A 13058-nucleotide genomic window follows, 5' to 3' on the forward strand; every position below is an offset into this window, starting at 1 on the left:
ACGCGCATGCTGCCGCTGCCCCCTTACCATGCCGCTCAGAGTGGAAGGAGCTCGCTGCCCGCATGGCAGCATGGCTGTGGGGGAGCGGGGACACCGGAGGAGGCGCTGGGGGAGAGCCTCCCAGGCCAGGAGCTCAGGGGCCAGGTAGGATGGTCCCGCAGGCTGGATGTGGCCCGCGGGCCGTAGTTTTCCCACCTCTGCTTTAGATGCATCTCTCCCTAGTAAATAGAATGCCCAGCTAATGTAATTGATTCACAACTTTCCTAGTGAATCTTTTATTCAATGAGGATTTTCTCCTTTCCTTCGGCCAGAAGTACAAAGACGTGGAGCCCACTCTGAAGATCAAGGAGGTGGATGGCTTGGAGCTGGTGAAGAAGTTCTCAGAGGAGATGGAGAGCATGTTGCGCAGAAAAGTAGACGCTGTTGAGGTACAAACTTTATGGGGAAATCCCCTTCTGCCCACCAGAAAACTAGAGACACTGAAGGCCAAATTTTAAAGGTATTTAGGCACCTAATGATGTAAATAGGCTCCTAGTCAGAGTTAAAAAAGCACCTAGGCACCTAACTTCCATTGAAATCAATGGGACTCAGGTACGTACGTGCTTTTGAAAATCCCACTAGGTGCCTGTCTGCATCTTTAGGATCCTAAATACCTCTAAAAATATCTGGTCCTGATTTCCCTGCAACTGCTAAGCTATGCAGGTATAAAGGTTATACAGCGAGTTCATTGCCCATCCAAACAACAGCTGGTGCCTCTTGACTCCATCTGTTGTTATGTAGCCACTAGCAGAAAGATAGTGGCATACAAACAGAAGAATAGTAGCTTCTACCTCAGCCAGGGGTGAAAAATAAAAGAAGTAACTTGCTAGCTTCAAAATAAATATGAGAAAATGAACATTCATTCAACAGATCCAGGGCTAACTCTCCGGAAGGTGAGACCCCTGCGCTGTGCATTGCACACTGGCTATTGAAGAGTGGCAGCCTGTTTGAACATTGGGTGGCCCAATGTGGCATACTGTGACTATTGTCGCTGAGCAATATGGACTGTGAGTTTGACTCTTGCAGCCGCTTGAGAATGTGTATTGTGCACATTAGTTGCTCTCTGATTGGGTGAGGTTCTTTGACCTGTTTTGTATAGGAAGTCAGGCTAGAATCTTGATCATAATGGTCCCTTCTAGTCTTAACATCTATGAATCTGGTGCGTGCCAGTGTATTTACCCTAATTTTAGAAGTGCGGATCCATAGTCACAGAGTCCTGGCTCTCTAAAAACAATTTGGTGTAAAAAAGTAAAGATGGGCCAAAACCACAATGTTTGGATTTGGATCAAAAGGCAAGTTTGGGTGTGTTAAGGTCCAGGGTTTTGGTTTGACTCATTAGAGAGCTAGGGACCTTCCATGAAGTTTAGACTCAGATCCAAACTTGGATTGCCTTATTAAGGCCCATAACACAGCTGCAGCTTATTGTGCAGTGTTGTAAATGTGGCTGCATTTGAGCAGGATTTCATCTTCATCAGCTGATGCCCTGAAACCTGAGATTTGATAATGCAGATGATTATTTTAGCTTCCATAGCTGGCAAAGTTTACAAATGGTCATAACATTTCCCGGACCTTTTAAAAATCCAGTCATCACACTGTTTGTCTCAGTTCCCTTTATGTTGTTGATAGGCTGAAGCTGGATTGGCTCTGGATTATCTTTTACACAGGGCTCCAGTTAAAGTGGAATGAAAACTTTTGTTGTTTTTCTGAATAAAAGTCTCTCTCTATGAATATGCTCAGTGCCAGGGTACTCATTGTCTGGGGGGACAAAGTCTTAGGAATGAGTAGCTGTGAGTACACTCTCCAGATTTGAAACTTGCTCCAGAGAACTTTAGTTCCTTTATTGGATGCAGGGGAATTTGTAACCTCCCTTAGCTTCCTCTGCTGTGCTGAACTAGATCTAAAGTCCGAGTCACTGGGTTTTTCAGTATTTTGTGAACAATTCATGCTTCTGAAAAGACTTGTCCAGTGTTAGGGGGCTTATTCCTTCACACACTTACATCCCTGGTCCTTCTCGCATGAACAGAGAGCAACAATACCTGAAGTCCAAAGGTGCAAACAATTCGATGTTTATTGGGGTGAACTTCCAGCAAGCATGATTCCAGTTTCCTTCCTTAGTGTCCCCCTTCCCAGCTCTGACATCGCAGAGCCTTACCTGTGTCCCTGTTTCCATTCCCCCGCTTAGCAAAACATGATTCGAATTTCCCCACCCCCATTCCCTGTTCCCATCCCCCCCCACGCCCACTTCCTGATTGACTGCAGACTATATGGTAAAACTTGAGTTCTGCTTAGCTATACCTTAACCAATCATTTTCCTGAAATTTAACTAACCAATCCTAATCATGTTATAACATGATTATTTAACCAATTATATCCCACCACCTTAATTAGTTTACACCCAGGAAAATTAATTAAACAGCAGACAGAAACAATCACAGAACCAGACAGAGATTATACAGACAAAACAATAGGGAAATGGGGACTACAATGATAGAACAAACACAGAAATGAGGATTTCACATCCCAGCTATTGATAAGTAAGTTCTTGCCAGTCAGGATGCTATCAAACTAAGTTTCCTTTTACATTTTCTAAGCACTTCCCTTTCTCTGGAGGTGATAGGCACTATCAGAACAAGATTGTATTCCTAACAGCTCAATAGCACCTTATTTCAATGTGACTAGTATTCGCTTCCCAGCTTATGGCTGCCTCTGCTGTTTAGCCAAAGACCTTAGCCTAAGAACAGGGCCTCAGACTGTTACAGTAAGAGAAGGCCCTTACACGGGCAGACAGTGATTTTGATTCTTTCTTTTATACCTCTATAACTAGCTAAGTGATAAGAATACACCTAAATTCTTAGAGTATAGGCCTTTACAGGCAGGCCTGAATATCTATATCCTAACATCCAGTGTTTCCCACTCATCCTCCCTTTGTGTGTGTTTGCATTAGAGGCTGGTGGAAGCAGCGGAAGACGCAGATCTGAACCATGAATTCAACTCCTCGCTGGTGGTACGTTCATATCCTTCAATGACAAAGCCCTGATTCATGTGACAGGGAGCCTCGAAGCAACTGGCCAATAGCCAGGCATGGTCTGCCAATCCCAGGAGCGCCCAGCTATCTAAACATCCCATTCCTAAGCATGCTGGGAATTTCCTTGCCTTCAGAGCACCCAGTAGCACACTAACAACTCACTCCTGTCTCATTAGGAGTCATCCTTATTAAATAAGTGACTGCCATGGCAGGTTCAGGGCATTATGGCAGCTCCTCACCCTGCCACAGTGGTAGTAAACTCATGCTGAAAAGCATCCTTCAGATTCTTGCTGCACATGCTGGTGGCAGCTGGGGATGTTGCAGAAAGAAGGGTGCTGACTCCTTCCATTCCAGACTCCTTGGCACCCTCAGCTGTGGCTAACTTATGGGATCCCCTTAAAGGTGATCTCCAAAGGAGGATCTCCCATATGCTGTGCCATCCTGAGAGAAAGGGATGCATTGTGATCAGCAGGAGAGGAAGTGGAGTTTTAACAGGGGGAATAACAGGGACTCTGAATGATGGATAAGTGGAAACTCTCCGCTTCCTCCTGGATTGGTATATTCCTCTGTGAACCTCACTTCTTGTCATTTGGCTGTAAAAGGCTGGTGGGGCTGGTGAGTTGATCTGATCACAGACTGGCAGGCTTGAAAATGACTACTGGGCAAGAGTGATGAATTGGCCATTATCTATTCTACTGGAGCTACCTGAACACATCTGTCAAAGAGGGTGGGGTGAAGGATTAAAGAACAAGGCTACATCTATACTGCACGCTTCTTTCAGCGGCATGTAGCATATGTACTCGGGTAGACCCCCTAGCAGGGGTTTAAGTAGCAGTGTAGATGGTCAGGCATGGCTTAGTCAAGGAGTACAGATACACCTAAAAGGTGTGGGCATGTACCCAAGTACATGGCTTTCTACTTGCCCAAGCCATGCCTTCCCATATGCACTGCTGATTTTAGCTGCAGGAAAAGGCTTCAGCAGTGGTGAAAATCTCTGGCAGCAGGGAGGCAGCAGGGAAAGGCTCCAGGAATGGGGAAAGCAGGGAAGGATTCTGGCAGTGGGGAAGGGCTCCAGCGGGCGGGAGGCAGCTGGGAAAAGCAGGGACAGATAATTTTTTTCTGGCAGTACAGATAATGAACTCTCTTGCTGTCTTTTCCCTCTCCTCTGTCTCATTGCTCCTCATCAACAGTTTGATTACTACAACTCTCTCCTGATTAACGAGAAAGATGAGAATGATAATTACGTGGAGCTTGGAGACGAATTCATCCTGGAGCCAAACGAGCATTTCAATAATCTGCTGGTGAACACAACGTACAGTGATGTGCAACTCCCAACCAATGTCTACAACAAAGGTAAGAGAGCTCTTACCTCTGACTTCCCAACCCTGTGAGGGGAACCTGGAAACTACAGGCGAATACCAACACAAATAAGAGGGCGGGAAGTGAAAGATAGAGAAGAAGGGTTGTACTATGACTTTAAGACACTGTCCTTCTGGTGGCAGTGGGGAGCTCTGGGAGGCATCATGCCTCCCGCAGCAGCATCATTGCAATTGTGCTTGGTGTCCTCCCCTCCTTGTGTGTCCACACATCTGCCAGTTACAATCTGGCCTTAAATCAGGAGCTGGCCTATCTGTATTGGAGTTGGCGGGCGAGCTCCTGAAACATGGGGCTGCATAGTCCTTACAGGCTGAGGCTCTTGACGACAATGGTCTTAAAGTTGCTGCCCTCTTCTATTGACATATCAGGTTGCCTCCAGCCACTGGCTCTGTGCCTGCCAGACCATCAGTCCTTCTCCTTGTGTACATTTTGGCAGGAAATGCTCCCTTACTTCTGTCTTAGGTTGGGCTCATCTCCTGTGACTGTCTGTATGTGAGCTCAGTGAAGCTACAGGAGCAAACAGAGGCAGGTGGTTACATCATTACAGGGCCAATGCAGAGAGAGAGGTTTTTTTCTCCTAAACATTTTTAAATGAATTTCATGCTGAGCTGGTAGCCCTAGGGACTATAATCTAGGGCACAAAAGACCCATGTGTTCCATAAACACCCGTTCGCTGGGAGGTCTCCAATCCAACTACTGACCATACTCAGCCCTGCTTAGCCTCTAAAACCACATGACTTCAGCTACTTAAACTAGGTCATCTATCATCATGCAAGCATCCAAGCCTCTAGCCCAGTGATACTCAGACTGGGAGCTGCAAGTGGCTCTTTAATGTGTCTCCTGTGGCTCTTTGCAGCACAGTTGGTATAGGTACTTCCACCTTTTCATTTTCTCTGTATGTATAAATATCTTCTTACTATATGTTCCATTCTATGCATCCGATGAAGTGGGCTGTAGCCCACGAAAGCTTATGCTCAAATAAATGTGTTAGTCTCTAAGGTGCCACAAGTACACCTGTTCTTTTTATTAAAACAGTGTGATTTAATTATTAACCAGTCTAAGTTAGTAACCAGTCATGACGGTTACTTTTACTCTGTTACTAACCAATTGTAGTTGGTAAAATAATAATATTTGGTCAGCCATTTTGCTGTGAGAATAATATATATTAAATAAAACAATGAATTCACATCACTGTGGCTCTTTTGTGTAATATTGGTTGCTAATTTGGCTCCTGAACCTCTGAGGTCTGAGTGTCACTGCTCTAGCCCTTCACTTACAAACACTCATGAGTCCCATGATTTATTTGGCCTACAGTGATTCCCTTTTAAAGCTTCGCTATCATTATTTGTTATGCTGTTTGATTTAGAAATTATATACGCCACTGCAAAGTTGAAAAGCTTAAGAGGGTTTTATTGCATAAAGAGGGTTTTGATCAAAGCTTCCCTTGTCCTGTTGCGGCTGCTCCATTTTACCCTCTCTGGTGCTGGAGTAGATACCACTACAAGCTGTCTCATGGCAGCCTCAGATGTCTTATGTAAATCTTCAGATTTACACAGGTGTAAGTGAGATCAGGGGTCCAGGATCAGAGACCAAGCCTTGGGGGAGAAGCAGAGACAGAGGAATGGAATGAAGAAAACCAGGGGAGAGATGTCCAAACAGAGAGTAATAGGAGAAAGAGGGCGGGCTTTTAAATCTAAGGGTTTGTCCACACTGGGTAATTGCATCATGTTAGAACATGACTGGAGGAGTCTTGATAACTAGCACGCAATGTTAAACACTCACTGTAACCTGGGACTGTCATGTTTAACATTGTTTCAGCTGATTGGGCTACCACTGCCCACTGGTATGATGATATGACACAACAATTCCTGTCTATACTGAGTGCTACATTGTATTTAACCTTGAGTTAATTACCATAACCCCTTGGGATCCTGTTCTAACTTGATGTAAATCACCCAAGGTAGATAAACCCCAGAAGAGGAAGGGAGATGATGTGTGACCAAGCAGAGTTAACTTGTGATTGCTTGTGGTGACTTACATTCCAGGATTTGCTTGAACGGTGAAAACAATTCCTCTTGCAATGTTTGTTTTAAAGCCAGTTTCAGTAGGATATTTGTCATCATGACGGGAGTGGCAGTAGTGAGGATACATGTTGTAATTGTGTTCAGACCATGAAGAATCATTGTATGTAAAGGCTCCATGCTGTCTGGGTCTTTCTCTTTGTTCCCACCACTCTCCTCTACACTGTGCTTTTTTTCCCCCTGTTGCACCCTTTCTTCCCCTCTCCCTATGTTTCCTGGCTCCGCATTTCCCCACAGACCCTGGCATATTGAATGGAGTTTACATGTCAGAAGCCTTGAATCCTATTTTTGTGGACAATTTCCAAAGAGACCCAACACTGACCTGGCAGTACTTTGGCAGCTCCACAGGATTCTTCAGACTTTACCCAGGTAAAGAGGCTCAGCATTCCTAGCCCTGTCTCTAAAAATCAGGGCAAAATATAAAACACACCAGGGAAGGGAACACATTGATACAGAACCTATTCTGGGAAGCCTAGGGTTAGGGGGATCACTGCCTTCCATTGTAGAATAGTAAGTATGGATTGCATAGGGGTCTGGGATTGGATTCCCCAAAAGGGAGATGACTTGGAAATAACCAACAACCACAGGTTGCCTGAGCTGATTGAACTGGGATGGTGTGCACCACAGGTACATTCCTGTAAAAGAGTAACACTGGTGGCGATGGAAAACTCTCATTCTCTAGCCACCAGCTACCCTACGGGGGGACAACACAGCCAGTGTGTTGCACCTGTGACACGGAAGGTATTCTGCTTGCCTATCTGCTCTTCAGGCTGACTGCCTGCTGTAGTGCAATCTGTCCTGAGAAATCCACGACAGAGCCTTTAGTGCTCAACCTGGGCCACACACCTATCTCTCCTACTTTTTAAGATTCTCAGCCATTCTGTAAGAAAAAAGATACAATATTGCCAGCCTCAGGAGATCAAATATCATCAGTCAGTTCCCACCCCCCCAAAATCATGAGATTGGCCCCCCCCCCAAAGATTATATTATGGATTTGGTCTGTCTTTTGATTGTTTTGAACTCCCCCTGCCCATCACCTGTGTGTGTGTGTGTGTATGTTTGTGTGTGTGTGTGTGACAATCAGTGTTGCCCACTCTCCCATATGTATTGGGTAAGGGGCAGGAGCTTACACCCCCACATCTGCCCAGCAATTAATTCTGCCCTGGTCCAGCCCTGCTCTGCTCCTTCTGGGATTCTTCACCCTCTCTCCCAGGCCTGTGGGGTGGAGATAGCAGCAGTGTGCTCTCTCCCTCTTCCAGGCTGAGGGGAAGGAGTTTAGCTCCCCCATCCCCTCTTGTGAGAATGGTTGGGCTGCTGGTGAGAGGGGGAGGAGCTCTTGCTTTAGCAACTCTAATTGGTTGCTCAGGCCCAGCAGGCAGGCACACAGGGCAGGCAGCCAATCGAGGGCTCAAATTCACTGGAGACTGGAGCTTCTCACGTCATCGCCAAATTGGCTTCAACCTCAGCCAAAATCACGTTACTCGTCAAAAAAATCACGAGAGTCAGCAGCACTGCAGATATTGGAGAAAGCTGCGTACAAATGATATAAAGATGATAGTAAATGCACTCCCTCCCCAATTTTTAAATGTTCCTGAGAGCACCAGGCACAGCCCAGTGACATTTTGCATAAAAATTAATCAACACATTCGAGGGAATGTGTGAAGGCCAGAAATTAAGTTAGGAAAGCTTTGCGTGTATTTATCCAACATGCCTGCTGCTATAACGGCTGGAGCTCTGCTGTTGGCTGTGGGAGTCACATGACCCTGTGAACTAAAATAGTGAGGACTCAGAGCTAAGGATAATTGAAGGTTTGGTGCCTGCAGGGGTGGGGGGCCAAGGCCTGTTTTCCTGAGTGATTAAGCCACTGAGTCCTCCTTTTGCTGCTCTGTTCAGGGATAAAGTGGATGCCAGATGAGAATGGAGTGATCTCCTTCGACTGCAGGAATCGAGGCTGGTGAGAGATTAGGCCCTGTCATCTTTTTCTTTCTCTCGCCCTCTTTTTCTTCTCTTCTTTTGGAACTTTGATTGATCCTTGTCCTGATTTTTGTCCCACTCCTTCCTAGTGTGGGTTACAGAGATCTGAATGGGGAGTGCACAGACATCACAATCCAGTGTCTCCGGTGGGGAGTCTAATCAGAGCCTCTGTTGCACGCTGCTCCTGGGAGAGAGAGAGGATAGATGAACTAGTGTTTATGCAATCACATTGTATCATACTGGATTAGAGAGTGTTGTCCATCCCCTTCCAGCACCCCTCCCTCCCTCTTGGGGTCTAACGTCTCATATGGAATCACCATCAGTGACTCCCTTCTTTATCCCCTCCACTTTATGAGACTGCAGCCAATGGGATGGTACTGTTCAGAGTCCATCAAGTCCGCTCTTTGAATCAGTCGTCTCAGTAGCAGGGATTGCTGTTAAATAACACCAAGTTCCCTTTGTCAACTATGTCTGAGCATATCACCTCTGCAGCACTCCCAGCCTTTGCCAGCCCAGTAAACAAGAACCCAGGTCCAGCAGAGCACTACATTAAACAGCAGGACAGCCCCGTCATATAAATATGAGTGGTACATCCCACATGGGATAAAGGGTACATTCCCAAGCCTGCCACTGCCAGGCAGCTGCTCCAGACATGCATGTTATCTTGGGTCTAGAATCAAGGACCTGATATGGCAAATGGTATGCCCAGAATTCTGTCTTCCCCGTGGTTATGTTGTACCAGCTTCTCTTCTCTCCCAATCCTGTAAAGGTACATCCAGGCAGCCACCTCGCCCAAGGACATTATAATCGTGGTGGACATCAGTGGGAGCATGAAGGGTCTGCGGATGACCATTGCCAAATACACCATCATCACCATTTTGGACACTTTGGGGGAAAACGATTTTGTCAATATTATTGCAGTAAGTGTATCCCAGTCTAAATATAAAACAACTCACCCTGTCAATCATGCCTGCCTTTCAGCTCCACTAGCAAACCATGCTGGGATAGCACTAATATCACTCCAACACTTAGCTCTAGAGTTAGATGGGAATGGGAAATAAAAACAAATCAGCTATGACAAGTCAGTGGCAAGTACTTTGGTGAGTGACCAGCAGGGTAGATGCTAATTCCTTATTCACCCTGTGATTGACAGTAAAAGCTTTTTCATTCATATTTCACAGACTAAACCCAGAGGGACGGAGTCAGTCCTGGGATGGGGGCACTTGGTGCTTCGGGAAGTGATGGTGCTATTTTGATTTATGGCTGTCATCCCTCTGAGCCAGTAATACTCCAGCCTGGTGCTAGGAGGCATTGTGCTGCTGAAGCTGCTATCTTTCGTATGAGATGTATAAGCAAAATCCTGACTACTTGCGGTCAAGAAAGATAGCACTTTTCTGAAGAGTAGTGATATTAACTTTTTTATGTCCTGGCTGGGATCACCATGATACACCAAATTCTGCCCTGACTTCCCATAGAACAGAGTCCAGTAAAAGGTCAAGCTCCTGATTTTCAAAGTTTTTCATGGAATTAGGCCTAGATACCCAAAAGACTATTTCTCCCTCTATGTGACCATGACTTCCTGTGACACCACTGGAACAATAAGACAGTTGACCAATCCTGGGGTGGCTCGTGACCACAGAAGACAGAACTTGCACAGGATCAAGACTATGGAACTCAATGCCAAAGAAAAAGAGAGTGATTGCTAACCTCTTCCCTTTCAGAGCTAAATACAAACCCCAACTCTTTGACCAGGATTTCCCATAATTATACCCTCATTCCTATAGATTTATAGGAACAAAACATCAAAATCCCTAAGCTTGACCTCTGCTGGTAGGGAAGGAAGTGAAAGCTCATTGTTATCTGTTTAGGTTGCTAAGCTATTCCATTGACGGGAGCCATATAAGTACCTGGCTGGATAACTGGAGAAGTGAGCCGTGTTGATTCAGGAACAGAGGGAAATCATACTAAGCTGGGAGGGTTTTATGTTCATTTTTTAAAGGGATGTATGTAATATATGTCCCCTTGTGTATTGTAATCTGGGAATCTAAGTGCTGACGTAAGTTAGTCTGTAGCATAGCTATTAGAGTGTGGAGAAGACTACTGGAACTCTATTGTTAAAATAGCATTAACCCTGCAACTACGGGTGTGCCTGGATTTAATCTGCCAACATGCTACAATTTAATTAATGTATTACTTTAAAAGGCATGATTTTTAAAAGTGTGATGTGTCTAGAGCGCATTATTGGCACAATAAAATTCTAAATAAAGAGGTAAATAAAACAGTGTAACTGTAAAATAGATGCTGTTTTTATCCCTATAAATGTCCTCTTACGGATCTTACTGTCAAGAGATTCCTTTTACCGCTAACCCTATTCTTTTACTTTTCTCTTTTCAGTACAATGATTATGTTCATTATGTTGAACCCTGTTTCAAGGGCATCCTGGTCCAAGCAGACAGAGATAACAGAGAGGTGAGTGCCAGACTCAGAGGTGTTGTTGGGACAGCTCTTATTGTAGTTGAGTTAGTGGGACTGTGATGCTTTCGTGGGAAACTCCAAGGACAAGAAGCAACTGATGTCCCAAAAACGTGGATTTTTATTTCTGAGACCTAGAGCCACATTCACGGTGATACACTGGCTGCTCTGCATCTCTCTGGATATGCAAAGCAAATGTAAACTCAGTGCAGCTGGCTGGTTAAACCGAGTTTACAACTGATCTGTGTCTCTGGAGCAGTGCAAACTAGCCAGAGCATACCAGTCAGTCTCTCCTGTCCTATCACAAGAAACAAAAGCACATAACTCTGTGTGCCATTTCTAAAAAGCTCAGACCTTCCATCCACATCCTTGGCCCTCAGAAAGGTGGGAATTCAGCCCTTTCCCAGTAAATGTCTGGTCACCAATGAATGCTGCAGTCTAGGTTCCCCCTTTCATAGGGCACTTTTTCAGTGTGCTTTTCTGATAGCTGCTTTTCTAATGTGGGCGTGAGGAGCAGCTGCAGCCCTAAGGTGGTCATTGTGCATCTGACTGCTGCAAGATGCACCTCCCTCCTAGCTGGGATGTATTTTTAGCTCCAATTATATCTCCCTTGTTTCTCTCACTCTCAATCTTGTGGAGGTGGCTCATACCCACATTGTCCCTATAGTCCACAGTTAACATTATCAGAATGTTTCCCTCCACATTTCTCCCCAAACTCCCGTGTGTTTCACCCTCAGCAAAGAACAAATCTCGGAAGAGAGGTACTGTACTGCTATTTCTGGCAGTTATTTATGAACGTGGTGTGCAGCAGCCTAGAGTACAGCACATATGTGAACATGGGTGCCCCGTGATAGAACTGTTATTGGAGTAGCCTATTGACTTTCAACATCTGCAGCCGCCATAGGGGAAGATTGCCCAGCCATCTAGAGTAGTTGTGTGCCCTGAAATACAGGGTTTCTTTGGCCCTGTGTCACCCTTCTCTCCCCTGTCCTGAGAATTCTGCCTTCCTTCTGTCCGCATCTCATATCTGCCATGTGTTTCTCACTTCACACTAGCACTTTAAGCAGTTAGTGGATGAGCTGCAGGCAAAAGGAGTGGGGACCGTCAATAAAGCCGTGCTGGAATCCTTCAAAATCCTGAGGGAGGTAAGAGCATTTTGTTCCAAGGGTGTTAAAGAGCATGCTCACTCCTCCTGCCCCCCAGCCCTTCTTCCCCATGTCTCATGGCACTGTACAGCTCGCATCGGGTCAGGGGGAATTCTCCTAGTGCGGTGACATGAACGTTTTCTGACAGGGCCAAAAGTTGCTGATGAGCATGTTGGCTGTGATTGTGACATGGATGGTGATGGTGATGGTGATGATGATGAACTTGGGCACTCTGACTTTAGGGAGCTGTTTGTTTGTTAATTTATTTAAAATGCTCAAACCCGTTATTGCTCCCGATGAGGATAGTAATAAAGGCGGCATTGCCATGCCAAAGGAATGTGGGTAGCTGACGTGGCATAGAGCCAGTTGCTATAAATAGTCACCTTTCGGCAGGGAAAAGTGACCCCATAGATCAGTGCCTTGAATCGTCCATAATTACATCCCTCAGGTCTGATGCTCAATTCATTCCATTTAATCAGAGCCTCTTACTTCATATTTCAGTGCTGTGCCAATTCATCTGTGCCTGAAAATGAACGATTGATTGACTGAAGTGACTGGAGAAGGAAGGGGGGGACCGAGACAGCTTTTTAACAAAAAGGCTTGAAATAACATAATTAAACTGACTGTATTCACTGGGCCAAATTCAGTTACTCGGGTGACTTAAATAGGAGTAGAGTTAGGCCAACACTAAGTGTTGTTGAAAATCTCATCCTTATTTTCTCCTGCTATCCCATCTCCTATTGTCTGGGAGACTAATAGGACTGAGCTCAGATCTCATGTACACCAGTGTTATCAGTCAGTGGAGTTCCACCCGTGAGAGCATGCTCCCAATCAGCCCCGTTGTGCTGTTGAATCCATGACAGTATCAAACAGTATCTAGACGCTCACAGTGTTGATTGTGGTCCTGAGAGACACGCTGAAGAAGCTAGTAGTGATTGTGATTTC

The 13058-nt window shown here is 45.4% G+C and overlaps 1 protein-coding gene across 1 annotated transcript in view; it reads left to right on the forward strand.

Moving 5' to 3' along the window:
* Positions 1–13058, forward strand: part of CACNA2D4 (calcium voltage-gated channel auxiliary subunit alpha2delta 4) — a 166631-nt gene that overhangs the window by 19199 nt on the left and 134374 nt on the right. Inside the window, exons 4-11 of the mRNA XM_077831393.1 lie at positions 312–428; positions 2984–3043; positions 4255–4417; positions 6760–6891; positions 8416–8476; positions 9266–9416; positions 10891–10965; positions 12024–12113. Of these exons, the coding sequence (XP_077687519.1) occupies positions 312–428; positions 2984–3043; positions 4255–4417; positions 6760–6891; positions 8416–8476; positions 9266–9416; positions 10891–10965; positions 12024–12113 (849 nt within the window). The remainder of the gene's footprint in view (positions 1–311; positions 429–2983; positions 3044–4254; positions 4418–6759; positions 6892–8415; positions 8477–9265; positions 9417–10890; positions 10966–12023; positions 12114–13058) is intronic.

This window comes from Eretmochelys imbricata, chromosome 1 (genome assembly GCF_965152235.1).
Source record: "Eretmochelys imbricata isolate rEreImb1 chromosome 1, rEreImb1.hap1, whole genome shotgun sequence".
Classification (NCBI taxonomy): domain Eukaryota; kingdom Metazoa; phylum Chordata; order Testudines; family Cheloniidae; genus Eretmochelys; species Eretmochelys imbricata.